At 48.6% G+C, this 24,690-nt stretch overlaps 1 protein-coding gene across 1 annotated transcript in view; it reads left to right on the forward strand.

The window, feature by feature from the left end:
* The window catches only part of LOC104403669 (receptor-type tyrosine-protein phosphatase S-like), a gene marked incomplete at its 3' end in the record, with an annotated part of 54,781 nt that extends 30,370 nt beyond the window's left edge, over positions 1-24,411 (forward strand). The window contains exons 5-9 of the mRNA XM_010011900.1: positions 7,164-7,274; positions 20,022-20,291; positions 22,544-23,125; positions 24,025-24,158; positions 24,267-24,411. Coding sequence (XP_010010202.1) covers positions 7,164-7,274; positions 20,022-20,291; positions 22,544-23,125; positions 24,025-24,158; positions 24,267-24,411 — 1,242 coding nt within the window. The remainder of the gene's footprint in view (positions 1-7,163; positions 7,275-20,021; positions 20,292-22,543; positions 23,126-24,024; positions 24,159-24,266) is intronic.
* Between the last annotated feature and the right edge of the window lie 279 nt (positions 24,412-24,690).

Below are 24,690 nucleotides of genomic sequence, written 5' to 3' on the forward strand. Positions count from 1 at the left end.
TTTAATACATTTATCTTTCCAGAAAACAAACTTTGCCTCCAGAAGTGTGGCACTAGCACACATTAGGGCATTGGATGCTTCAGGACACTGCTAATAAGCTGCAGCGTCTTTCACCTACGGGTCATCAGTATGATTCCAGCCCAGCCTTTTGGGGATTAACAGTAGGAGTGCAGGGAGGAGGAGTGACCCTGGTACTAAATCACAACTTCATCACTGCACTTTGTGCTAACAGATTTAGCACAGAAGCCAGCGACTGTGTTGTCTCTGCCTTGCTCCCTGATGGAGACTGGGACAGGCTGAGACAGGAGGGGACAGTCACCCTGCTCCTGCCTGGAGATGAAGCCATTGGGATAGCACTTATGCTGCTTTATGATGGAGGGTGTTAAGAACTGACTTGATATCAGTATATGAGTTAGTGGCAAACATGCAAATGAGCTCATTAAAAGGTACAAGTGAAATGGATACACAGAGCACTGAATGTTATGCTGGCAATTTCAATGGACCTCCGAGACCATGGTCATTATATTCACATCATCCTGGGGACCCATTTGTGTTACTGGGTCCTCAGTATAATGGAGCAACAGTTGCTGTGTCATTGACCATGGTGGCTTTTCTCCATCCAGTATTTCTTCTCATTTCCAGATAAACTTTCCAAGCAATTGGAAATCTTTTCATACTTGAGGGGTTTAACTGAATGAGAAGCGGAATTGTCAGTCAGAGGAGGATGGGAGGAACCTCTGTCTTCCCTTAGACAGACATGAACATCTCAGCTTTAGAGACCCAGGTTGTTTAAGTGGTCTTGGTGGTGGAAGGGAGTTGGATGTTTTGCTTAACCCGGTGCAAGCAGTCTCAGGGCATGTGGAGCAGAAGCCCAATGTCCTTTGCTCAGCCGTGCCACCTAGGGGGGATAAGGGAGGCAGCTTCCAGCCACCTTCTCCATCGGAGGAACACAGAAACCTTTTGTCTTGTGTGTGTGTTTTGTTCTCTAAATAACTGCCTATAACAAACTTCTCTTTCCTTTTTTCCCCCCTCACTTTTTTTAACATTCAGAGACTTTTGGTAAGTTTGTTCAATTAAAAACCAAAAAAATCAAACCAAAACCCCCCAAACCTGCTGATGTGCAGATTTGTAACCCTTGCCCTAAACTAATTCCTTTGTAACAGCTTCTTGAGAGGCATGCTATGCATTTCTTGTACTAACTCTTTCAGTAAGGATATTCTGCCCTCTTAATGAATTTCTGCAGGGGTATTGCAGGCTACAGAAAGAATAATAATCATCCTAATTAATATATGTGTATAAAGAGATAACAGCTAAATATGAACCTCCTAACATTGGATAGATGTCTTTTGGTATGTTAGCAACAGTTGTCCTGGAATTCCCCAACTACACAATAGCTTGTACCCCGGAACTGTGATAATTGTGTTCACACCTGCAGGAGGTCTTGGAGTTTCACATCTAACAGGGTTATTGGTGTTCTCAGAAGGGAGAGTTGGGGGGCAGCATGTTCAAATTGAAGCTGTAAATCACAGGTCATCAGCTATGGGAAAGGGCCGTGCAAGGGAAAAGCAGCATCATGTATGTGTGTGTCCGATCATCTCCATCCCTTGAGGAGCTGGAGCCTCCTGCAGAACTCACGTCACGTTTCCTCTGGGTGCCAAGGCCCCTTTTGTTATTGGAGATGTGGCAGTTGCAGCTGCCAGCCAGGATCCAGCACTGTAAAACTGCACAAGACCCTGGATGATTGCTCGCTTGTTTGGCATAGAAAGCTCCCTGCAGGCCTGGGGAGAGGAGCACAGCACACACATGTGCTCACACATGGCCTGACAGAAGGTGGGGATGTGTTTTCTGTCATTACCATGGCAATGGTGACTGTCCTCCTCTCCCTGTTTTCAAGGCTTGGAGAATCCATAGGCAGCTTGATGTGGGGGAAGTCAGAGGCAAGGCTGGTGGAGGAGCAGATCCCATCCTCTGTGGCAGCAGGGAACACCTGCACGTGGTATTCTACCTGGCACCATCTCGGTCCTTTAGAATCCAGAGGAGAGTCCTTTAAGCTGCCTTTTGCTGCTGAATGCTCTGTTGGCCATCTGGGTTCATACAGCCTCCAGATTTGCCCTAAATAGGCACATCTCTGGCTCCCGGGAGGCTGTGGAAGGCAATATGAATATTTGCATGTGACATCCCAAAGCTTTTCACTCAGGAAGGCAGCATCCAGTGCGAGTTCCTCCTGCTTTAGTTTTTCTGCTCTGGCCAGTGGTATCCTCATGCATTTGCTCCTGCACTGTTTGGGACACCAGGCAGGCAGCTACTGAACACAGGTGCCTCCCCTCCACCACCACGACGCTGTATCAAATCTTACAGGACCTGCCAGTGTTCTTCAGAGTGATGAATCTATTTCATATCCTCTTCTAGCACCATTCTGCTGCCCCTGTATTGAATATGAAGCTGGTTAGATGTGAAACTCCAACAGTGAAAATCTACCATCTGTGTCTCTGCCACCATTCAAACTGCTCTTCTTTCCTTGCAAGTGACTCGATCTCATTCGGGTTCAGACTGTGTCCCCTCCATCCCTGGTGTGGGGCATCTTGCAAAACATGGTTTGCTCCTCACCTCCGTGTCCTGTGTGCCAGAGTTAGAACTGGAAGGACCAAGGTGGCATTGCTTGGCTTCCCTGGCTCTCCAAGAGCACTGTCTCCAAGAGCTGCTGCCAACCTATTTCCAGGAGCATCGCTGATGCTTGGAGGGAACAGGGGATAACTAATCTACAGCGACACGAGAAGGCAACGCCTGCTGTTGTGTCTGTGCTTACACAGCTCGAACTTCCAGCGTGTTTCTCCTGTCAATTAGAGTGAACCTTTGCAGGAAATTGCCAGGCTTAGCCAAGGCCAAAGAAGCTTTATAGCAATGGGTGACGTTGGGGTCTCCTCCCCTCCTCTACCCACCTCCCAATAGCCTTGTTCCAGGTTTGTGCCACAGATGGCAGATTTTCACTCCGGTTCTGAGACAGAAGGATGTATCTGAGGCTGTTTGTATTTCGACTGAGTTGAACTATAACCCTTTGCTGCTTTCTCTCTCTCTCTGTCTTGCTTTTTAAAACCTTCCTGCCATCTCCTGTCTGGAGATCTGCCCAAGTACACGCTCCCCACACCTCTTCCAAGCGCTGCCTTTCCAACCTTTGTCCTGACAGCTAACCAGCCTGCTTTATTAACCTTAGCTAGTTCCTAACCCTAACTAGATGCTAACTTTTCTCTAGCAAATAACCTAACCTCTTAACTAGAAGCTGAGTATAACTAGAATCTAATATCCTAACACTGTAATACCTCTCTTCCCTCACCTCCTTTGAAAAATAAAGGTGAACTCTAATCAGCATCTACATCTTTTTACCTTCTATCCTGAAAATGGAGGATTGAACCGCAGCCCAAGAAGGATGAGCAGGGCTGAAGGATAAGGAGGGAAGGGGTTTTCTGGTGGTTAAGGCAGAAGATTGGCATTCAGGAGGCTTTCACTCCTGTTCTTGCCTCTGCCAGACTTCCCTCTGTGACCTTCGGCAAGTTGCTTCACCTCTGCCTCGGTTTCCCCATCTGTAAAGCGGGGTAATAAAGCTGCTGTACCTCGCTGGGGCAGAGGAGAGACCAGCATAAGGCTGGTATCTACCATGCAATGTGCCCTGCTGGGAGGTGCTGCAGAGCAACAGCACTGTCACCAGTGCAGAGAAGCTTCTGCATTGCTCCTTTATAAGAGGCAATACTTGGAATTGCGGGATCTGCCCTGTTCTCAGGATTGGGGTAAAAACCAACCCCGTCTTTGATAAGCTGTGTGACAAGTTTCAATGCCACTGTGAGCAAAAGGACCTGCCGGGTTTTCAAAGGAAGATGGTTGCAACCTCAGGAGCTCAGACTGGGGGACAGTGATTTTACCATTGCCTGGGGCTGGTTCACCAGCCACGGTGTCACTTCCTCTCATCTCTGAGACCTGCCTAAGCAGGAGACATAACTGGAGGGGGGTTGAATAATAACCCAGGGGAGATGCAGTCAAAAGTGTAGCAGGACTCTTCTCCCTGCACACAACCCCCTCCTCCACTGGCTCTAGGGAGGCTTCCTGAGCAGTTGCATGAAGCAGCCCTTTCACTGGAGTAACGTGGCCTTCTTCAGAGCAGAGCATCTGGCTTCAGTGTCTGTGAGGAACCACTGAAGGAGAACCGAAGGTCCTGATAAGGACAAGCATTGCATTCCTCACACATCTGTGCCAGTAACTCAAGTCTGGAACTGGGAATTTGTTAGCAAAGGTGGGATCAAACCTGCAATTCTTAACATGATGCAAGGTCCCTGGATATCCCTTTCCCTGTCTGGGCTAACACGGCCATAATGCCAACCCTTTTCTCTAGGAGTGGTGAAGGTAAATGCAGGTTCATCATATGTTCTGCAAGTAGCAAACAGTGATGTTAACTGAGAGCTTGGAGATTTTCTTTGCATTCTTAGCACCAAAATGGAACCAGGCTTAAGAGTTTTCAAGCCAAGTGCCATGGAGGCTCTGTGAAATACCCCGAGCCCTCTTCAGTCTGTCCCCATAATTTCAGATGAGGTAGAACAGGAAGTTTCCTACTGGGAACTGTCTTCCTTGACTCAGGTCCTTTTCCCACGGGCAGTGCCAGTGGTTGGGGTTTGACAGTCTTTTCACTCACTCTCTTTGTTTCCTTTGCAGAAGGTACACCGATCCGAGGTAAGACACCCCAGCTCACTCACTCACCCACTCTCCAAACACTTCTCTCCACTCAGTTCCTGCTTCATTGACCTGTGCTCAGTACAGATTCTTGTTGTTGTTGTTGTTATGTTTTCTTGTCCTGCTTCACCTCTGGGTCTTTATTATACCTGTCTTTATTTTATATATGGTTATAATGTCCTCTTTTGTTTGCTGGGTGCACTTGGTAATACTGATACTGTTATTCTAATAACATCTCAGGCTGTGCTGCCTCAGATTTATGGCAGAGTTTTAAGAGCTAATCTCTCCAGGACTGTGAAGGACTGAAGTTTATCTTGAACATTAAATGCTATCAAAGCTTGGGAAATACTTAGGACCTTCTCTTGGTTGGTGCAAAGTGCTCCCGAGCCACTGATGGTGGTGGAGGTTTCCCAGTCCTTTGCTCAGTCAGATCTTCAGCACTTACCATCTCCGTGTACTCATTTGTTTGGCTTCAGAGCCTTCTTTCCCCTTCCTCCCCACTCTCCTACCCCTAGGTTTCCCTGGGAAAGATACCCATGGTAAGTAGCTTCTGCATTGTCTCTTTAATGGAGCTAAAAAGATACTAGCCCTCAAGCGGTCACAGAAAGTCAGAAGGAATTGGGTGTGCGCCCCTTGGAAGACATGCTTTGGGTTTATCTGCACTGGCAAATTCCAAAGTCCGTAGTTCTCTGCTGGTAAAAGCAAAAGGAGGTGCTGTAGGTGGTGGGATTTCCTTTTTCACACGTCGTCTCTATTGGCTCCTGACAAGTGCTGAAAACTCACTGACCTCTCTACAGTATCACTGCAACCACTGCATTCACCAGCAAAGCTGCAGCAGTAAAGATGAAAGGGGTGAGTTCTTGTTCCCCTGCAGCTCCTGCTCTACAAAGTAGCTTCATCTCCCCTTGGTGCTCTCAGACAGGGGATGCTCATGGGCTGCACACACAATTTGGAAGCAGTGGAAGCAGCCCCCAGTTTGTCCAAATGAACAGAAGTTTCCAGAAGAACTCTCTGGCCAGCTCTCCACCACAGTGCAGCTTCCAATGACAGAGCATGCTGGAGCTGTAATTCAGTATGAAATGTGCTCAGCTGGTGTCTCGGTGGGAAGCTTCGGCCTATTTGGTCTCTAACTCCTCTTGTGCTGAAATAGCCACGGAGTCTGCTGAAACGAATTCCATTTGCTTTAGTGGCTTGGGTGGGGTTGCGTTGGGTTTTAATTCTCTCTGCTCTGCCTTTGGGAGCTACGAGGCACAGTGCATGCTGGCACTGTCACCCCCCGTCCCTGTCACAAACCCTCTCACACATCACATCTTCCCACACAGCATCCTTTGTCACCCATGCACACAGAGAGGAACGTGAGCTCCACATCCTCCTCATGTGAACACACTGGGTTTTCCTTCCTGAAGAGGCTGTGTCTGTAACCAACAATGAGACCATTTGCACTTCCCTCACTTAAGATTTTATCAGTAAGATTACACCGAGCTGGAATTGTTTGGTTTTCATATTTAGGGGGTATTTTTTCCAGAGATGGAAGTTTAAGAGTCTTACTACATACGAGCTCTGTCCATATCTGTAGTATAATCATGTACTCCTAATACATAAAACATTTGATAGCCTGTTGAATTATTTATATAGTATGTATTTTAACTGGAGTTTTGCAGGGATGAAGCCTTCTGAGGTAAATGAGGCAATTTTCTTCCATGTAGTTACATGCTGCCTATCTCTACATGTTTGCTGACAGGAGTGTTTAGTGGGGGCTCTGGGTATAGTCTTGTAGGCTGCAGTAATGTACAGGTTTAAGAAAAAACCTTAATCCTTTCGTCCAGGCAATTTTGAAGTTCCAATGCAGTATTTACAGGGTTTTCCCTTGGGAATATTCACTAATAGTAAGGTGCTTTTCACATGGACTCTTCTCTCCTGTAGGCTTCCTGTGAAGCGGATATTTAGGCACAAAACAAAGGTAGCAGAGATAAAAATACTCCAGGGATCCTAGGCAGGGGTGACAAAAGCTTTTACAGTCACTGCTTCAAACCAAGCAAGGGAAAGTCAGCTGCCTTCTGAGGGATTTCTGGGGATCCTGGTAATATGGATTATTGGAGTTGATTCCATGAGTTCTGGTGCAGAATGCCTGCATTGCAGAAGCCGCAAAAGTTGGTTCTTTTGCTGATCATTTCGTTATGGAGGGTAACACTTGGGGGTGGAGGGGGATGGGGATGAAGTTTTCTCCTCCTGCTGGGTGTGTGTCCAGCTGTAACACTGAGCACAGACAGTAGCTGATGTTGGCAGAGGGCTCGGTGCTTCCAGAGCTCAGGAACTGCAGACAGCATCCCAGGTGTTAGCCCAAAGGGGAGGACAAAAGCAAAACACTGATGCTATTGCTCTCTCTTCAAGCCCGAAGCAAAAGGTGATGATCGTGTCTTTGCTGCGGTCTTCTTCTCTCCTCCCAGGTGGCCTCCAGATTGAGAGCAGCGAGGAGACAGACCAGGGGAAGTACGAATGCGTGGCCAGCAACAGCGCTGGAGTGCGCTACTCCTCCCCTGCTAACCTTTACGTGAGAGGTAGGGAGCGCATCGGCTCACGCACTGCCAAATACCTCCCTCCCCACCCCTTCCTGTGTCCCCAGCTGCTTGGTTCCATCCTGTCCCGGAGGCAGGGGCAGCGCTGGGGGGGATCCTTGCAGCGTGCCGCTGCGCTCAGGGGCGTCCTGGTGCACCCCGACTTCTTCCTCCCCGTGGCGGGTGGCTCCAGCTACCACCCCAGAGCTGCAGAGCAGCAATTCAAGGCTGTGTCACCTGCAGCGACGCCAAATGTGACCCAAAACAGTGTGCCCAAGAGTCTGCCAGCATCAGCCTGCAGAGCCCAGAGGGCAATGAACAGGTTTGGCTGCAAAGAGGCCACAGTCCCCTCTGTCCCAAACGATCCCTGCTCTCTGGAAGTGGGAAGGTTTCAGTTCTACTGGTGTGGGTGTGAGAGGAGGGGAGGACCCTCTCAGCCCCCTCCACTGAGCTCTCAGTGCCCCTGGTCTCACCAGATTGCCACAGGAGGGTGCATTCTCACTTCTTGCCTAAGTCCCAGCTGGTTTTCCCTTTGCCGGCAGTAACTTGTCACTGGTTCCTTGGGCACAAATGCTGGCCTTGGGCACAGACTCCCAGAGAGCTGGAGAGGGCCAGCAGACAGCTCTGCCACAGTGCCAGATCCCTTCACCCATGTAGCTTGGGAACAGACAGCAGGGGGACAGGCTGCTGCTTGATGCCCCCTCAATGTTCTCACACCCAGTGGGGCGAGAGCTTTCTGCTTCCTTTGTTGGTTTATTTTAATCTCTCTGATCTGTACTATTTTGTGTGTAGATTTGGTTTAATATCTTTCCACAGCAAAACCCTTATGGTAATGAGAGAGCAGGGCTGGTCCTTCTCCCTCTTTTTAACAATACAAAAAGAAAAAACTACCATTGGGAGTTAAAAAGGAAAGTTACATCCCAGCAAACTGTTCCCATTCCATCCCATCGGCAGAGGAAGCGCCTCCCACCTACACTCACGTTAACTCTGCGGTCCCATGCAGAGCCATGCTCCTGTGTGCACTCCTTTCTCTCTCTCTTTCTCTCTCTCTCGTGTCTCACGCTCACTAAATCACATGCACATGGAGAGAAGGCTTTTCATAATTGAACGTTTCCAAGCTCCAGTTTTAAAATAGCCTTTTGTGGCCAGCTGGAAAATTGCATTTGGAATTTGCCCTCTCGCCTGGGCCCCAAAATTCTGCTGTTGGGAACGTCAATCTGGATCGGATGCTAAGTCAGGGCTAAACCCTTTGCAGACAGCTTAGCTGGAATGGTTTGGGATCTTTTTTGAAAGACAAAACCCAACAAAACCCCAACAAGAAGCAGGAAAAAAAAGTGGGGATTTTTCACTTTTGTGTCTAAATTTCCTCTACCTTTCTGGCCACTCGGAAACTACCCGGGAGACAAAGGTTGTAACCGTGGTGTTGCTTGTCTCCACACCTGGCTGAGAGTTGGCTCCAGGTGGATAGCCCTCTTTCTATCCAAGTTAGCCTGTGTGTTCCTGAGGCTGCCTGACAAACAAAGCCAGCATTAACCGGCCGAGAGAGTGCAGAAACCACCGTGTAAGCGAGCTCGGCCTGTGGTTTGGGTGTTTCTCATGCTGTTTAATTCCTTGTTTCTTGTGTGTTAATCCCGTGGAAAGGTAACAAATCTCTGAAATGGATTTGCTTTGGTGGGAGGGGAAAGTTCATGCACATTTTCCTTCCCGTTTTTTTTTCCTCTTTGTTTTAAAAGAGTCCTGAACACTCTTGTGTTTCCAATTGACTTGTTTCTCCCATAACATGCTTGTCTCTATAGAACACCTGGGATAGGAGTTGTAAGTTTGAACATTGCAAGGAAATGTTTTTGGTTTTTGGTTTGCTTTTCTTTTCTTCTTCTAATTATTTCTGGTTTTTTTTCCTTATTCAGTCCCATTGTGGAGGTAGCAGAAGCAGGGCCGGGCGCGGGGCTGGTGGGAGCACGGGCCAGGGGAGCGGTGGCCAACTTGGGACCTCCTTTGAGTTGGGGCTTCTCTGCCCGGGGCAGGTTCCTCTCCCCCTTCTCTAAAGAGCAGATGCACTTGAGGATGTGAGAATTCCTTTCTGGGGTTGGCACCTCTGCGGGGTGCTGGTCCTGCTCCAGGATTGCTCACAGCCTCGCCTGTACAGAGTTTGGTTGTTCTTAAAAGGTACCTAGCTGGATGGGAGGGGGAAGGTCAGGAAGGCAGGGAAGAGGGTCGTTACTATCTTCCTTTTTTTTTTCCTTTCTTTTTATTTTGGTTAAGAGAAAAAAAAAAATCAATCAATTTGCAGCTGACAGCCTTGAGAAGGCCTTTTTTTACTCTCTCTGTGTTTCCCCTATTTTTCTCTTCTCCTCATGTCATTGTGTTCCGCATCAAACCCCCTTAACATCCCTCAGAGCTACGAGAAGGTTGGTGTGGTTTTTTTCTTTTTTACTTTCTTTACCCACATTTTTACATTCTTAAGAGAAAAAAAAAACTAAAAAAAAAAAAAAAAAAAAAAAAAACCTAAAACTATTAAAAAAAAAAAAAAAAAAAAAAAAAAAAAAAAAACTAAAAATATTAAAAAAAAAAAAAAAAAGAAAGAGAAAAAACAAGAAATCTTTAAGATGAGCGAGACCCGCCGTTCCCGGGTCTCGCGGAGATGAGTTGAGTTGCATTGTGGGCCTCTCTATGCATCCTTTGGTAATGTTGCTGAGTTCTTGCACCTTTTTGTCGTCATGGTTACCTTGCCGTTTGGACATTGGGCCTGATGCATGATAGGAGAATGTAACAATCTTCTTTGCATGCCACTTTTTCAATTAATTCTGAATTCTTTTTTTCTCTCTATAAATAATGTATCGTTTTGGGTTTTTTTTCTTTTCCAGTTCTGGTTCCTTTAAAGTGGATTTACTCTTTTACTTTCTCAATTGGTTTCGTTCCGTTGGGTTTTTTGCTTTCTCTTTTGATTTCCTGTTTCTGTTTGGATTGGTTATGCTGTGCTGTAGTTGATTCCAAACGCATTGTGAGAAGCCAGTGTTCCTGCCCACCCGGTGGTAACTGAACTCCTCAATCCCTCCAGGAGGAAAGGAGTCACACAGCTCTAACGCCTGTCCATGGAAGCCCTGCTATTTGGGACAAGCCTTTGTTTTGGGGGGAGGGAGGGATCTGGGAAGTGGAAAAGATGGTAAGAAGCCAGGCTGTCGATCCAAGAGTTAGAGCAGAGCCTGGGTCCCGTTATTACTTACATATTTCGGGGCGGTGTGGCCCTTGTTCCACATCCTGCACACAGAGAGAAACCCTGATCCCTGCTCCCAAGGGCTTCCCCAGCGATGCAGAACTCGCTCACTGGTAACCAGCCACTTCCCTCTACTGATACCTGAGGCACCGTGCGGGAGCTGAGCTGCTGTCAGCCCGGGATGGGTAGAGGCACAGCTTCCTGCTGGGTTACTGCATCACAGTCACCTTTCCTTAGCACCCGTGGGTGCCTGGAGAGCCCTGTCTGCGGGCAGAGCCGTGTCCCATCATCAGAGCATGTAGGAAGGAAGATGATGCCTCATCCTTGCAGTGTTGGGAGGGAAGGGCAACCAGCCACCTGCAGAAGGATAGCTGGGTCTCCTGGCTCTGCCTCTCTCCATTTACCCTTTTCCTTCCCATCATTTAACCTTTATTACCTGGCTGTACAGGCACGTTGAAAACCAGCCTGGTCCAGAGGCAGTAGAACCCTCCTTTCTGAAGGAGTGGGGAAAGAGAACTGCAGCAGTGGTAGACTGAAGGAGGCTGCTGGGACGCATCTGGCAGCTGCATCTCTGTTGTAAACAGCAACAACAAAGCTGACAAGTTACATTCTAGCTGAAAATGCCTCTTTTCCCTCTTCTCATCTCCCTATTCATCCCCAGTCAGCTTCTGTTGCCTCCTATGTGTGCCTCCTGAGGGGGTGAGCCACATGGGCTAGGAAACAGGCGGGTTTTTTGCACTGTGTTAGTTGTACCATTGGTGCTTGGTGCTCTTGCCCTTTGCAGAATTGAATGCCCTTCCTTTCCCAGTTTATGCAGTTCCTTCTGCCCGTCAGTCCTCACTACTCAATAACCTACCCAAGGAGTGGCTTTCCTAGTGTACAGGTATTAAAGCTGTGTGATTTTTGAGAAATCCAGTGCAGTATTGACACAGTATCTGTCTCTCTCTTTCTCTATCTCTCTCTTTCTCTCTGTCTGTCCTTCTCTTTTTCTTAAAATGCTGAGATTTCAGTGCCCGGACCCTCAGTGCTGGTATTCTCCCCTCTTCCTTTCAAGTCTCTCCCCCTCTCCCCATAGAATCAAGGGTACCACTCCGAAATGCTGCACTGATGACAATGTCTTTCTGAAGCGGCCAGTTGTGGCTATTCTAACTTTGATGCCAACGAGAGCCAAAAGACACCCTCCAGCCCTATGCTCTATTTAAAGAAAAAGAAAAAAACACAAAAACCAAAAAAAAAGAAGAAAAAAAGGCTTGTTCTATTTAAAAAGAGCAAGAGAGAAAGCATAGTATTTGAAATGAGGTGTTCCCATCCCACCTCCCTCCTGCCTAGGACTAAAAGGTGATAATCACTACTAATTACAGGATTTTCCTTCATGAATAGGAGTTTGAGTTTCAGGCTTTAGGTGCAATTAAAAAGGGATTTATACACCATTGGTTTTTATTTGTTTATTTTCTCTTTTCTGAAGTATTTCTACCGTGTCCAAATTGCACTGCTGCTGCTAGAATCTCTGTGATCTGAGAAGGTTTTAACATGAAAGTCTTCCTTAAAAGCCAATAAAATAATAGTAATATCAACAACACTAAACTAAAGCTAAATTGGATGTAGTCCTGATAGGCTGGAATGACACTGGGCAGGGAAATAGAGACTTGATACCTGGCTAAAAGAGCTCATCTGGTTTGCTAGAAGTTATGGGCATGGTCTTGAAATTCTTGGTTGAGGGTTTGCCTTGTATGTTATTACCGATCCGATCATGCCATCCTCCAGAATAACAAACAATCTTGCCAACAGGGAATTGCCAAGCTCAAATGCAGAAGTGTCTTCATGGAGACCCACAAAAGCAGAGCAGAAGTAGGTGAGATGAATTCTGCCACCAGTCCAGGGTATCCGAAAGGTTCTAGTGTGTGCCAGTTGTCCAGGAAGTCAGCACACCTGAAGATGGGGATGCTGATTTCAATGGGAGCTGTACCTGGCTTTCAAAAGCCATTGGATGCTTCTCTGTATCCCCAGGGACACAAATACTGTCAAACTGGCCCATAGTGATTGCAGAAAAGGACAGATTCCAGGTCCTGTGTGTCAGGAGATGCCTGTGGTGATGGTTGAGCGCTTCATGCCTCTCCTTGCACAGTGCAGGGATGTACCTAGCACAGAGGAGGCTGGTTTGGGAGCCTGGCAGTTTCAGAGCTAATGAGAATGGGAATGGCTGTGAATAGCTTCCATGCAGGGAGCTGCATGGCCTTTCAGCTCAGATGGAAGGGACACGGTTCTGCCGTTTCTGAGAGGCTTTGAATCTTGCCCCAAAGGGCTAAGACATTCACTGCACTTTGGTGGATAAAACCAGGTTGACTCACTTGTACCTGGTGGTGTTTTTCTACAGCCATCAGTGAGTCAACGTGTGCAGGGTCCAGGCTTTGCCCCATGTACCTGCTGTCCGGGATCTATGCCCACAGCTGGTTTGTACCCTTGAAACCAAGCACTTTGTAGCTCTCCCCTTTCTTTGGAAAGCTTCGGACTTCCACCTCCATTGCTCTGCTTTGATGCAAATAGCCAGCTGCTTAGCTCTAGATAGAGCCTGGTGTACGGACTTGAGTGTCTCTGTGCCCTTCCACCTTACAAAGGGAAAGGAAGGATGAATGGAGCTGGGCTTTAGCAGCCTCTGAGCGTGCAGAGCAACCTCTCTGCTCTTGGTACAGGACAAATTGTAATGGTTCAATTGACCAGAATTAAAACTTTCCCCCTCTTCCATGCAGGGATGCCCTGTCAGGAGTTACAAAAGGCAGCAGTTGTGGTGCTGCAGGGATAATCCTTTTCCCCCTCCACTCGAGCTTCTTGTTGCTCTGCTCTTTTCAAGCTCAGGCAGTTGGAAATGGTTCTGCAGGCATTTAGAGCAGCGCAGGGCCCTTGCTGTGCCTGCTCAGCCCTTGCCTCTTCTGCTGCAGGAGTACAGTGCTGAGTCACCCAGAAGCAGGTTCTGCAGCCCAGGTCCTGCTGAGAACACTTCATTTTTCAAGGCTCTCTAGAAAACCTCGACTCATTGAGAGAAGCAAAGATAAAAACAGGCCAGGGCTAAACACATAATAGCCAAATTAGTTGAAATCCATTAAAATGAAACCCATAGAAAATGTACAAATAGTGTGCTTAGGGCCTCTGGAAAGAAAGCTTCAAAATGTATTAAAATGTGACTAATTCCACAAATAATGTAGCCTGTCGCCTGCTCCTGGGTTAAGTTTGGCTCATGTATTATTTGAGCATCAAACCAGAGCTGCTGGTGCTCAGCCCGTCCCCCAGTAGACAAGTGGATGGGTGCTCAGCTTTTCGCTTCCAATGCCATTTTGAGGTCAGAAGGAAATCATTTCACTTGCACTATAGACTTAACAAATAGCCACAAGGTCAAAACCCTCATTGGTGTTTTAAAATGTACCATTTTAATACCTTTTTAGCCTAGCATTGCTAAACTCTTTAATGGAAAAGGAGGGAGGCAGAACCACTGCTGCTTTGTAGAGCTGCCCCTGTAGTGCTGTTTGCCAGGCACTGGAGTTTAGGGAGGGAGAGGTCTATGATGGCTTTTAAATGTGATGTTAGCACTTCCATGGCTGGGGGAGCCCCCTGTCCGTGTTTGGGCTGTCCTCAGCTCTGAAATTCTAGTCCAATCAAAGCAAAACAAGCAACTTTGCTGTGTTTCTGCAGAAGGATTTCTCAAGGGTATCAGGAAGTGGGAATGGATACAAAAAGCCACCCCCCAAAACCAAATCAAAACTGTACATATATATATGTATATATATGAATCTCTCTGTATAGAGGGCACTTTGCAGGAACACTGTGCTGTACTGATCTTGAAATCTCTGCCTGCCTGTGTCTCTTACACCTTTTGCATCGCTGTTCTCTTTGTTTTAGGGGAAAAAATTAGATTACACCTTGTCAAATTCAAACAACAAAAATAAACCAGTGAAGTGTGTGTTTAATGTTACAGAGCTGCTTGGGGGAAAAAAAAAGAAAACCAAACACAATTGGGATCAGATTATTTTCTATTCAATCCTATAAAAAGCAGCAGAAAAACAAAAGAATTGCAAAAGACCAGAGATGTTCAGCCAAGCCGGTCACTCAACTAATGTGCTTTAACTGGAAAAGTAACAATGATTGGGAAGGTAATGGATTTCCTCCAGACCGAATCCAAGCCTTGGTCTCATTCTTTATTTATCTACCTATTTACTTACTTACTTCTATTTACTGTGAAGGAAATGAGGAAGGAGATGGGCCTGAGCAGGGAAATATCTCGTCCTCTGGAGGGACGGAGGTCGGAAATCCAAACCCGAACAGCGTCTCGCCCCAGCGGAATGAACTTGCAATTGGAATGGGAGAGGGAGAGGCAGAGGCGGCTGCATGGACAGCACAGGGGCAGGGACCACCTTTTGGGAGGGGAGGACAGGTGTAATCTAAGCTTCACTAATAATGTAGAGGCTGCACATTATTTTGGCACCCTTTCCCCTACCCCCTCCTCATTTTGGAGCAAGACGGAATGACTCCTGTCTCCCCAAAATGGCCAATAATGTCCGCCTTCTCACCTCATTTGGAGCAGCAGCTTGCTGAGTGTCAAAATGTTTAATACCATTTGGTTTTGTTTGGTGCTTTCAACCAGTCACTTCACTTTCTTTGGTTTCCTTTTCCGATTAATTTTCTTCTTGAAGATTACAGAATATGTTTCTCTTTGAGTTGGTTTAATGTGAATCGGGGTTTGAAGTGACGGGTTCTTGTCCAGTACGTTCTCCCTTCCCCACCTCGCTCCTCCTCCAACATTTTTCTCCTTGAGCTAATCTGGAAGGGGCATAAAAAGTGGAACTGGTGGGTTTCCTCAGCACAAACTGCTTGGCTGGTCCTCAGATTTCTCTCACTAGCAGCTTCCTGGGAACACATTTTAAGGATGGATTCTGGTGTTGCAAAAGTCAACCCTGGATCTCCCAGTGTCTCTATGTAAATCTGTCCCTTTCCAAAACATCTCTCACCTTGTGGACCCCAGCTCTGTTTTTAACTGAGTGGTGGTGGTGGGGAACCTCAGCGGTGTTGATTGGTACCTTCTCGTTGGAAAGAAGAATGCACCAAAAAAGCCACTCACAGAACACAAACTGGGTTAAACCTCCCTGCACCCGTGAACAGCAGCAAAACCAATTGGCTTTACAAGGCTCTGAAGTTATGGAACTGTTCCATTTCTAATGAAATTTATGTTAAGCAGAATTTGGGGTGCAGATTTGCCTAGGTGAAATGCTTATCTAACAGAGAATATTAAACAGACTCATAACTAACTGCACTTAAATCTTTCTATGCCTCAGAAATGGCTTCTCTGCATCGAATTAACTTGACTTGTGTCACAAATGTCCAGCTCCAGTTCTCAAATCTGGTTCTACCAATAACAAGCTGTATCCTTGTTTGAAAAAAGCTCCTGGGAGTTTTTTGGCCATTGGAACTGTGTGTTTGTGTGTGCCTGCTTGTGTGTGTCTGTCGGGAGATGTTGCACATGCACATGGAGCATGCACATACGTGTACGCATGCAAGGTTGGCTTCGTAAAACAGGTCTGACAAAGCTGTCATGGAAATCAAACATCCCTGAAACTCAGGGAAGGTGCTTCTCGAAACCAGAAATTGGTAAAAAGTCTTAGATAAGTGTCTGTAGTAGAGCCCTGAGTGTCTCATCCCAACTTTTCCTTTCCAAAGAGGGCAGTCATTCTTTTCTTTCCAGTCCTTTGAAAGTGTTGGATAGCAAAATGGAAGGAATCTCTTCACCATGGTTTTTTCCATGTAAAATTTCAGTCTTTCGGCTGCTCTGCGTGAAACCCAGCTGGACCGAGAGCTGAAATTGTCCTTGACTCAAGCTCTAGCTGCACTTTCTTCCCACCACCACTCCTCCTCCTCGGCCCTGACCTAAACGCTGCCCCAGAAATTCTCAGCTGGACAAACCTCATGTCAACCACCAAATCTGAGTGGTACAGCAATTAAAACAAACAGCAGCAGGATGGCTCCTGGTACCCAGGGATGAGCCCTCCAAGTATTGCCTGTTAAACTAAATTCAGTTGTCACAGCCCTGAGCCATAGCAGGGATGTATCCAGGGACTCTCTGAGGTCTCCAGCATTTAATGGTGGAGTTATTTTCACATCCTAGACTGGTGTGTGGATGTTTGTATATTTGTGCACATACAAGTGTGTAGCTCTTTTTAAACCAGGATGCACAGCAGAAGTGCTACGACCTCTTTGGGTCTTGGTTAGCACTAACCCTAATCTAAACCCTTCCTTCTCACAGAACGCACATCAGCTTGGCCTGGTGGCATCCAGATGTTGCTTCCCCTTAGTTAAGTGTGATAAATGCTGTTAAAACCCGGGCTGCTGCAGGGAGGGTGGGCAGAGCTGCCTGGCAGTGCTGTGACCATGCTCTGCACAGCCCCAGCCCCGAGCTTGTGTTGTGTGAGTGGATCTCTTCCATCTCTGCCCAGAGGCAGGCAGGCAGCAGCGCTCTGTTCCCTTCAGACTCCGATTCTCAGCACTCCACCATACATCAAATGATGCTTTTCAGTTCTTAAATTCTGGTTCGTTCTTCCTTTTTCTTCTTATTTTTCTCTTTGGTTTCCTTTCTCTTTCAGTTCGGTTTTGATTTCTCTGTAATTAGCCTCGGTTTGAATTAATTGTCTTGTTGCGTTTCCATGACAACTCAGTGTCTGCATCCCACCTGCCGTTGTTTGCTGTTGGTGCTGTTTGCTGGCCGGATCTTGTCCGGCGTATGTCTCCCCATTTCTCCTCACCTCTTCCCACCTTGCCTCCCCTCTCCAGAAGGTGACATACCAGCCCCTCCTCAGAAGAGTCATCCCCCCCCCTCCCCAGATCTGTCTGCATGTTGACCCCACTTGTTCCTTTTCAAGTTCTCTTCATCTTGTCTCAGATTGTGACCGGCGTGGTCTTCGCATGGCTCCATTTTCTGAAGTGTGGTACCTCCTGAAGCAGGCAGTGGACAGAAGGATGGAGTAAGCAGTAGGGACGTGCCCTCATGTCTAGGGCTAAAAGTCTTCCCTTGCAGCACAACAGGAGGGAGAAAGGATCATACTGCCTGGTCTCTTGAGCCACTGCTAGTGCCTGAGGTGGTGCAAATACCCTGGCACTCTCCTTACACCTTTGTCTAAGCAGAAAGTCATCTTCTAGTGTTAGTGTCCAGGTGAGTTTGCAGTCCTTCCCTCCCCGTTCCAGTCCTTTCCCCAGCCACACTGGAGGTGAGGGCATGCTATCCGTTCTCTTGGCAAATCCATGCATGCAGGAATTCTCCTTTGACATCTCTGAGCTCCTAATGCCACAAATCTGGAAGTCTTCTCTTGCCTCTCAGTACTGGTTCCTGGGTACTGGTAACCATGCAGAAAAGGATCCAATAGCCCAATGTGAAGAGCACACCTTCAATGAAGACATCTCCTTGTCAGCTTGCAGGAGGAGATGGGGGCTGTAGCTGGCTTTTGTTCAACAGAGCCCCACTACATGGAAAACAGCCACTACCTCTCCTGGCAGCGCCCTTTCCAGCTGAGAAGATCCATAATGTTGACTAGCAGCCAGAGAAGTGTGCTGGAAGATAAACACTAGAAAAGCCCAAGACATCAGTTCCAGGGGACATCTGAAGGCACTAGGACTTGGGAAGAGCAATGGCAAGCTAAGCTCTGGTGTCCTTTGCATTGCTTTTGCATGGATGCAGTTGCCACTGATTTCTTCAGAGAGGTTACCTGGGAATAGGACAGCAGGGACAGATACCTCCATCCCCCAGTTCTCCCACTGTCCTGCCCCCTTGCTCCCCGTGCCTGAGGGGAGTTCACTGCATGGCTCTGTGAAGCTGGAGGAATCCCGCTCCCTGCTGCTGTGCCTGCATCTTCTCGGGGTCTGTAGCCTTTTGTCTTTGCTTGCAGGGTGGGTCCTTACCCTCAGCTCCCTCCCTAGGGCCTCTTTTGCACATTCCCCTGCTTTTATCCCTAAGGAAGAGCCCCCACCTCAGCCAGCCCAGTTAGTTCAGAAAATGGAGCCACGGAAACCGCAGCCTCCCCTTTGCGTCCATGTTCTTACTGTGTAAGGTCTGGAAGCTGCATCCACCTCTCTGCTAAGGAGATGCACAGAACATGTCACTGTTTTCTCAACGTTAAAGTTTCATTACCTTGTTTTTCTTATTAATTCTATTCTATTTATTATTCCGCCAGGGCTGAGATGTGACAATGTGAGCCACCACATTGGGTCACATCAGCTAGAAAAAGTATGCAGCATTAAAGTGGGTTTCCCCCTCCCCTCCCTCTCTTTCTCTCTCTTCTTTCTCCCTTCCCCTCCTTGTTCTCCTTCTCCTGGTCTTCCTTCCTTTCTCTGTCGCTCACTTTCAGTATCCATGTGGGCATTTGCTAGCCGCCCAGAAATGATATTTCTCTGCATTTTCCTCTCTCTTTCTCTTTCTCTTTCTCTTTCTCTCTTTTTCTCTCTCTCTTTTTTACCTATTTTGCATGATGTTTGTGACTCTGAGAGCTGCATCTATCGATGGAACCGTGTCAGATCTTAAAGAGGCTTCGTTAGGGTTTCTATACCCGAAAACCACAAAAATTTCATTAGAGTTTCTCATCTTTTCCAACTCCCTCTCGCTCCAGGGGGACTGCTCCCCCTGGGCGGTTCTCACACGCAGACACCAACTAAATTCTGTCCCGCTCCGAGGACTCCCTCTCCTCCCTTTTAAACATTTTTGCCTCTTTCCGTTCCAAGTGGTGCCTCTCTGGCGTTCGGGGATGTGACACTTCTCTCTTTGTTGAATTCTTTGAGTCCAACAAGGCAAAAAAACCTTGAGAAGTTTCCATCTCCATCCCAACCTTCTCCTCGCCACCACCCCACCTCTGCAGCATCCCTCGGGCAGAGCGGCCGCTGGGAGGGGGCCCCTCTCTGGAGATGGGAGCAGGCACCTGGACCACTCCAGGCCGTGGTGGTGGAGCTGCTGTTCCTTTTTGATGTAGGAGAAGGTGATTGGGAGTCGGACTCCACTGGAGAAGGGGAGGAGCAGGTTTCCTGGGGCGCGGAGCGGGGAGCTGGGGGCCCCAGCGCTCTGGAGGAGATTCTCATCGCTCGCCAAGCCAGCTCTTGCCAGTAAAGATGAGAAATTGCTAATAAATTTTTGTGTATTTATCTGTGCTGTGATGGGTCTAATCTTGATCAATGGAACCCTGTTGCTATGAAATATCGCTTTTATGTCTCTATTCTATATATTGTTTGTGAAGTAAGAATTTATTTGAAGTTTCATTTCGTTGGCTTTTGGTTTTTGGTTTTTTCATTTATTTGTTCTTTTCGTTTTGTTTTGAATGAAGGAAGAAAAGAAACGATGACAAACCCCATCTATATTTAAATTATCTTTTGCTCTTTTTTCTTTTTCCTCCCTTCTTTTCTTTTCTTTCTTTCTTCTTTTTTTCTTTTTTTTTTTTCCCTTTTCTTTCTTTTGTTTTTCGTTTTGCTTTGCTTTTTTCCTTTTGTTTTTTTGTTACCTCTGTGCGTCTCATCCGCAGTTCGCCGGGTGGCCCCTCGCTTCTCCATCTTACCCGTCAGCCACGAAATCATGCCCGGGGGCAACGTCAACATCACCTGCGTGGCCGTGGGTTCGCCCATGCCATACGTCAAGTGGATGCAGGGGGCCGAGGACCTCACGCCTGAAGATGACATGCCCGTGGGCCGTAATGTCTTGGAGCTCACGGATGTCAAGGACTCAGCCAACTACACGTGTGTGGCCATGTCCAGTCTGGGAGTCATAGAAGCCGTTGCTCAGATCACGGTGAAATGTAAGGGAGTGTGAGCACGCCTGCGTGAGCGAGTGCGTGGGTTCCCCGCCTGCATGGGGGCTGCTGCACGCGTGTAGAGGTGTGCAAAGCACACGTGGGGGGCACGGCTGTACCAGAGCATGTGTGCAAAGCAAACGTGGGCACGGCTTGTGTTCATGCATGTGAGCATCTGTAGATGAGCTCGGTCATGCCTGTCAGCCTTCACGGCGCATGAGTGCGACTGCCCCTGTCTGACTGCGATACCTGTTTCTGCTTGTGTCTTTGCCTTCTGAGCTGCATCTGAGGAGTGTGGGGACGCAGTTGAGCATGTAAAAGGTGGTCGTGCATGAGTGTGTGTGTGCATGGGAGAAGGAGCAACGTGGCTGGATGGGCATGTGGGTGCCTGACTGCATGTATGTAGGCCCGTGTTGTTACAAGCCCGTATGTACCTGCATAGGTATGTGAGCATGAGCAGGAAGACAACCTTTTGCACAAGTACCATGTGCTGGGATCTGTGCATGTGTCTTTGGGGACCCCACGCACAAAGAAACCCACAGTGAAGGGGAAGCTGGTAGCTTGAGATCTTTCCTCGCTTTAGGACAACAGGGCTGTTTGTTATGAAGAGAAGTGGGACTCAAAGCCCTGCATGCTTGTTTCTGTCCTGGGCTGTGAGGCTGGCTGGGCACTTTGCAAGGAGCCTTGGATGGCTTGAAACCCGCATGCAGTCCTCTTCCAAGGTTAGAGGTTCGGCCAAGGCTCTGCGCATCTCTGGCACGTGTACCCTTGCAGTAGAGCCTAGTTCCAACGTCTTAGTGGCCGCTGTTGCCTCAGCAAGAGGGGGAATAACCCCAGCTTCCAGCTAGCAATTCCCAAGAGGAGCACGGGTGCAATCTTCAATCTATTCTGTCCTCAGCAGGGGAGTATTAAAACCCAAGCAGGATGCCCCTGTGGTTGGGTGAGTGTAGAGCTCTTTGTCTGAGCTGGTGTCTGCTCTGAGTGATGGCATTGCTCACGAGGGATCTGGGGAGAAAAGGGGGTGGGAAAGGATGTGGGTGGGTGGGGGAGAGGAGGAGAAATACTTTGGAGAAGGGGAGGGATGAAGAGAAACAATCCTGTTGTGTCAGTGCATCAGACTAAGGAAGGTCTGACGGTAGACATAAGTAGGGACAAGTGAATCTTGACGTGACACTTCCTGAGCTTTTGCACAGGGAGTGGGCTCACGTGCTAGCAGAAGGATGCCTGGGGCTGGGCTGAGGTGCTCTTTATTTTCCTGAGTATTTTCTTCCTTCTCCTTTTTCTGTGTCTTATCCTATCAATTCAAGAAGCTGCTGTGTAAGATACATTGCTTCTGCTTCTGTTCTATCTCTTCAGATGAGGAATCTTGCCCTGCTGGTGCCTTCTGCCTTTTGTCATTTTATTCCTATTCTGTTCCCCCTCCTGGTCCTGCATGTAAGCATCCGCAATCTTTGCCAGGCAGAAGATGAAAGGAGAAATTAGAGCTTTAGAGATGCTCAAGTCTAGAGAAGATGAGGTTGGAAAGGGTCTAAAACGTGTAGTAAAACACGTAAAGCTTCCTGCTAACAGCGTCTGACATTGTGTGTGCGATCTCCAGCAAGCTCAGTCACAGAATCATGGAATGGTTTGGGTTGGAAGGGACCTTAAAGCTCCTCCAGCTCCAACCCCCTGCCACGGGCAGGGCCACCTTCCACTAGGGCAGGTTGCTCCAAGCCCCATCCAACCTGGCCTTAAGTTCCTTACACAGACAAAGCCAAAGGTGGTGCTCTGGATGAGGGACAGGGAAGATGAGTGTTACCACATGCTTGTGGCTTCAGAGGGAGCACTCTGAGTACTTTGGTGCTGGAGAGCACAGTCCTCACCCTCCCGCTGCCCGCACGCTCAGCCTGGAGCATCAGCAGTGCCAGCGCCTGTCGGAGGAGCCGATTCCGCGGTCGGGCCGTAAGAGCCGATTCCGTGCTCGGAAGGAGCTCTGGGAAAACTGCTTTTCCTTGGTGCCACGTGAGCTGGCGGATCTGCAGCTGAAGCCTGTGCTAATGATTCCAGATGTTTAGCTGAACACTTCCCTTTTGATGGAGCAGTTTAAGAAGGATAATAGAGTGGATAACTAGGTTCATAATATTTCAGCAGCACTTTACTGAGCTGCCGCGCTGGGATTGGTGCTGTGCCTCTGGCTCCTACAGCCATAACCAGCCCAATTAGGCACCATTTCAGCTTATGTGGGGTTTATTTAAATGTCTGTTCTTCCTGATTCTCAGCGCTCCCCAAGGCTCCTGGGACGCCAGTGGTGACAGAGACAACAGCAACAAGTATCACCATCACCTGGGACTCTGGAAACCCAGACCCCGTGTCCTACTATGTCATTGAGTACAAGTCTAAAAGCCAGGATGGACCATATCAGATCAAAGAAGACATCACCACCACGCGCTACAGTATTGGGGGGCTCAGCCCCAACTCTGAGTACGAGATCTGGGTCTCTGCAGTCAACAGTATCGGGCAGGGGCCTCCCAGCGAGTCCGTGGTCACTCGCACTGGGGAACAAGCTCCTGCCAGTGCCCCCCGTAACGTGCAGGGGCGAATGCTGAGCAGCACCACCATGATCATCCAGTGGGAAGAACCGGTGGAGCCCAACGGGCAGATCCGTGGCTATCGCGTGTATTACACCATGGAGCCTGATCAACCCGTCAGCAACTGGCAGAAGCACAACGTGGACGACAGCCTCCTGACCACAGTTGGCAGCCTGCTTGAGGATGAAACCTACACAGTGCGGGTCCTGGCCTTCACCTCCGTGGGAGATGGGCCTCTTTCCGACCCCATCCAGGTGAAGACACAGCAAGGAGGTGAGCACCTGGGTCACGAAGCTGGGATGCAGAGGGCTGCGGGAGGGAGCGGTGGTGTACATGGCATTGTCCAGCCGTGGCTGCTGTGTCACTACAGCTGCTCTTTCTTTCTTGATTCGATTTTGCTAAGCCAGAAGTAACCTCCTGGGAGGAAGCTGAGTCCAGTAGCTGCATCCAGAGAGCCTGGTGCATGGTTTCTGACCTGGTTGTTGGTTAAATGGGTGGGGAAAGCAGTTCTGCCAAGAGAATCCATTTCTGTTGTGCTGTGTTTCAGGGATGCATCTTACTGCTTCCAGTTTCCAAATGTCTTTAATAGACCTAAGAACACTCGCTGCCCAGGCAGTGGTAGAGCCTGTGTCTTCCTAACGTTTCTTCTACCCAGAAACTACCTTCTCAGAGATGAGTGGGGAACCCCTTTATGCCTTTTCTAATAAAGGGAAGCAAAACAGAGCCTGAATTGTCACAGCAGATGTGTTGAGCTGAGAAGAAAAGATGTTTTGTCATGAGTTGCCACCCAGCATGCTTTTGGGTGCTCTGCTGGTGGTGTGGGGTTCTGCTGAGGAAACCCTGTGTCCTCAATGGGCTTCCCACCTCTAGAACCTTTTAATACTGGGATTAATGGGGAAAGCTGTATTCTGCACTGCCAGGGAAGAGGGATGTGATCCAATAGGACTCTTCCATCTCCAGCAGCTCTGGACAAGCTCAAGTCCTGCAGTGGGCCTTAACCCTCCACTGCTTTAAAGGAAGGGCCTGCCCCCCCCTCTTCAGTGTGGCATTTTGCTGCCGACCTGCAATTCACACACAGGCTTTGAGGAACACAGGGTAGGAATCTTCTCCTTAGTTAATGTGGTTTCTCCTGTCTTGCCTCCTCTGCCTTGTCACCTCCTTCGCTGTGTCAGTTCCTGGGCAGCCGATGAACTTCCGAGCAGAAGCCAAGACAGAAACGAGCATCGTGTTGTCGTGGAGCCCTCCCCGCCAGGAGATCATAGTGAAGTACGAGCTCCTCTATAAGGAAGGAGACCACGGCAGGGAGGTGAGTCTGGAGAGGAGCAGTGCGAAGGGTTGGGGGGCCCACGGGGCCGGTGTCTCCTGCTCCCTTTTTGTTTGGTTTTATTTTTCTCTTCCCCCTCGCCCACCTCAGGTGCAGAAGAACTTCGAGCCAACGACCTCCTTCACTGTGGAAGCCCTGAAGCCCAACACTGAGTATGTCTTCCGGCTGGCCGCCCGCTCGGCTCTGGGCCTGGGGGCCTTCACCCCGGAGGTCAGAGAGCGCACCTTGCAGTCTAGTAGGTGTCTCTCCTTTTCCCACCCTTCTCTGAGGGGAAGACAGTCAGGGAGCCATTGATGGTGGGCACAGGGGTACGGAGCTGTGGGGCGGACGTTCGCGGTGCGGCGGCGGTTCACACGTCTGGGCTCCCTCTGCAGGGAGGTGGCACCTTGGGGACCTTCTCCCTTTGCTGAGCCAGAGATGTGGAGGAGGAGCGGAGCTGGTGCATGCGTTTCGAGGGTGATGGGAGGCCAGGTAGCACCATCCACTTGGAGGGGTGGGAGCAGTGAGGAGCTCG

Source organism: Nestor notabilis, unplaced genomic scaffold (assembly GCF_000696875.1).
Source record: "Nestor notabilis isolate BGI_N333 unplaced genomic scaffold, ASM69687v1 scaffold21693, whole genome shotgun sequence".
Lineage (NCBI taxonomy): Eukaryota > Metazoa > Chordata > Aves > Psittaciformes > Psittacidae > Nestor > Nestor notabilis.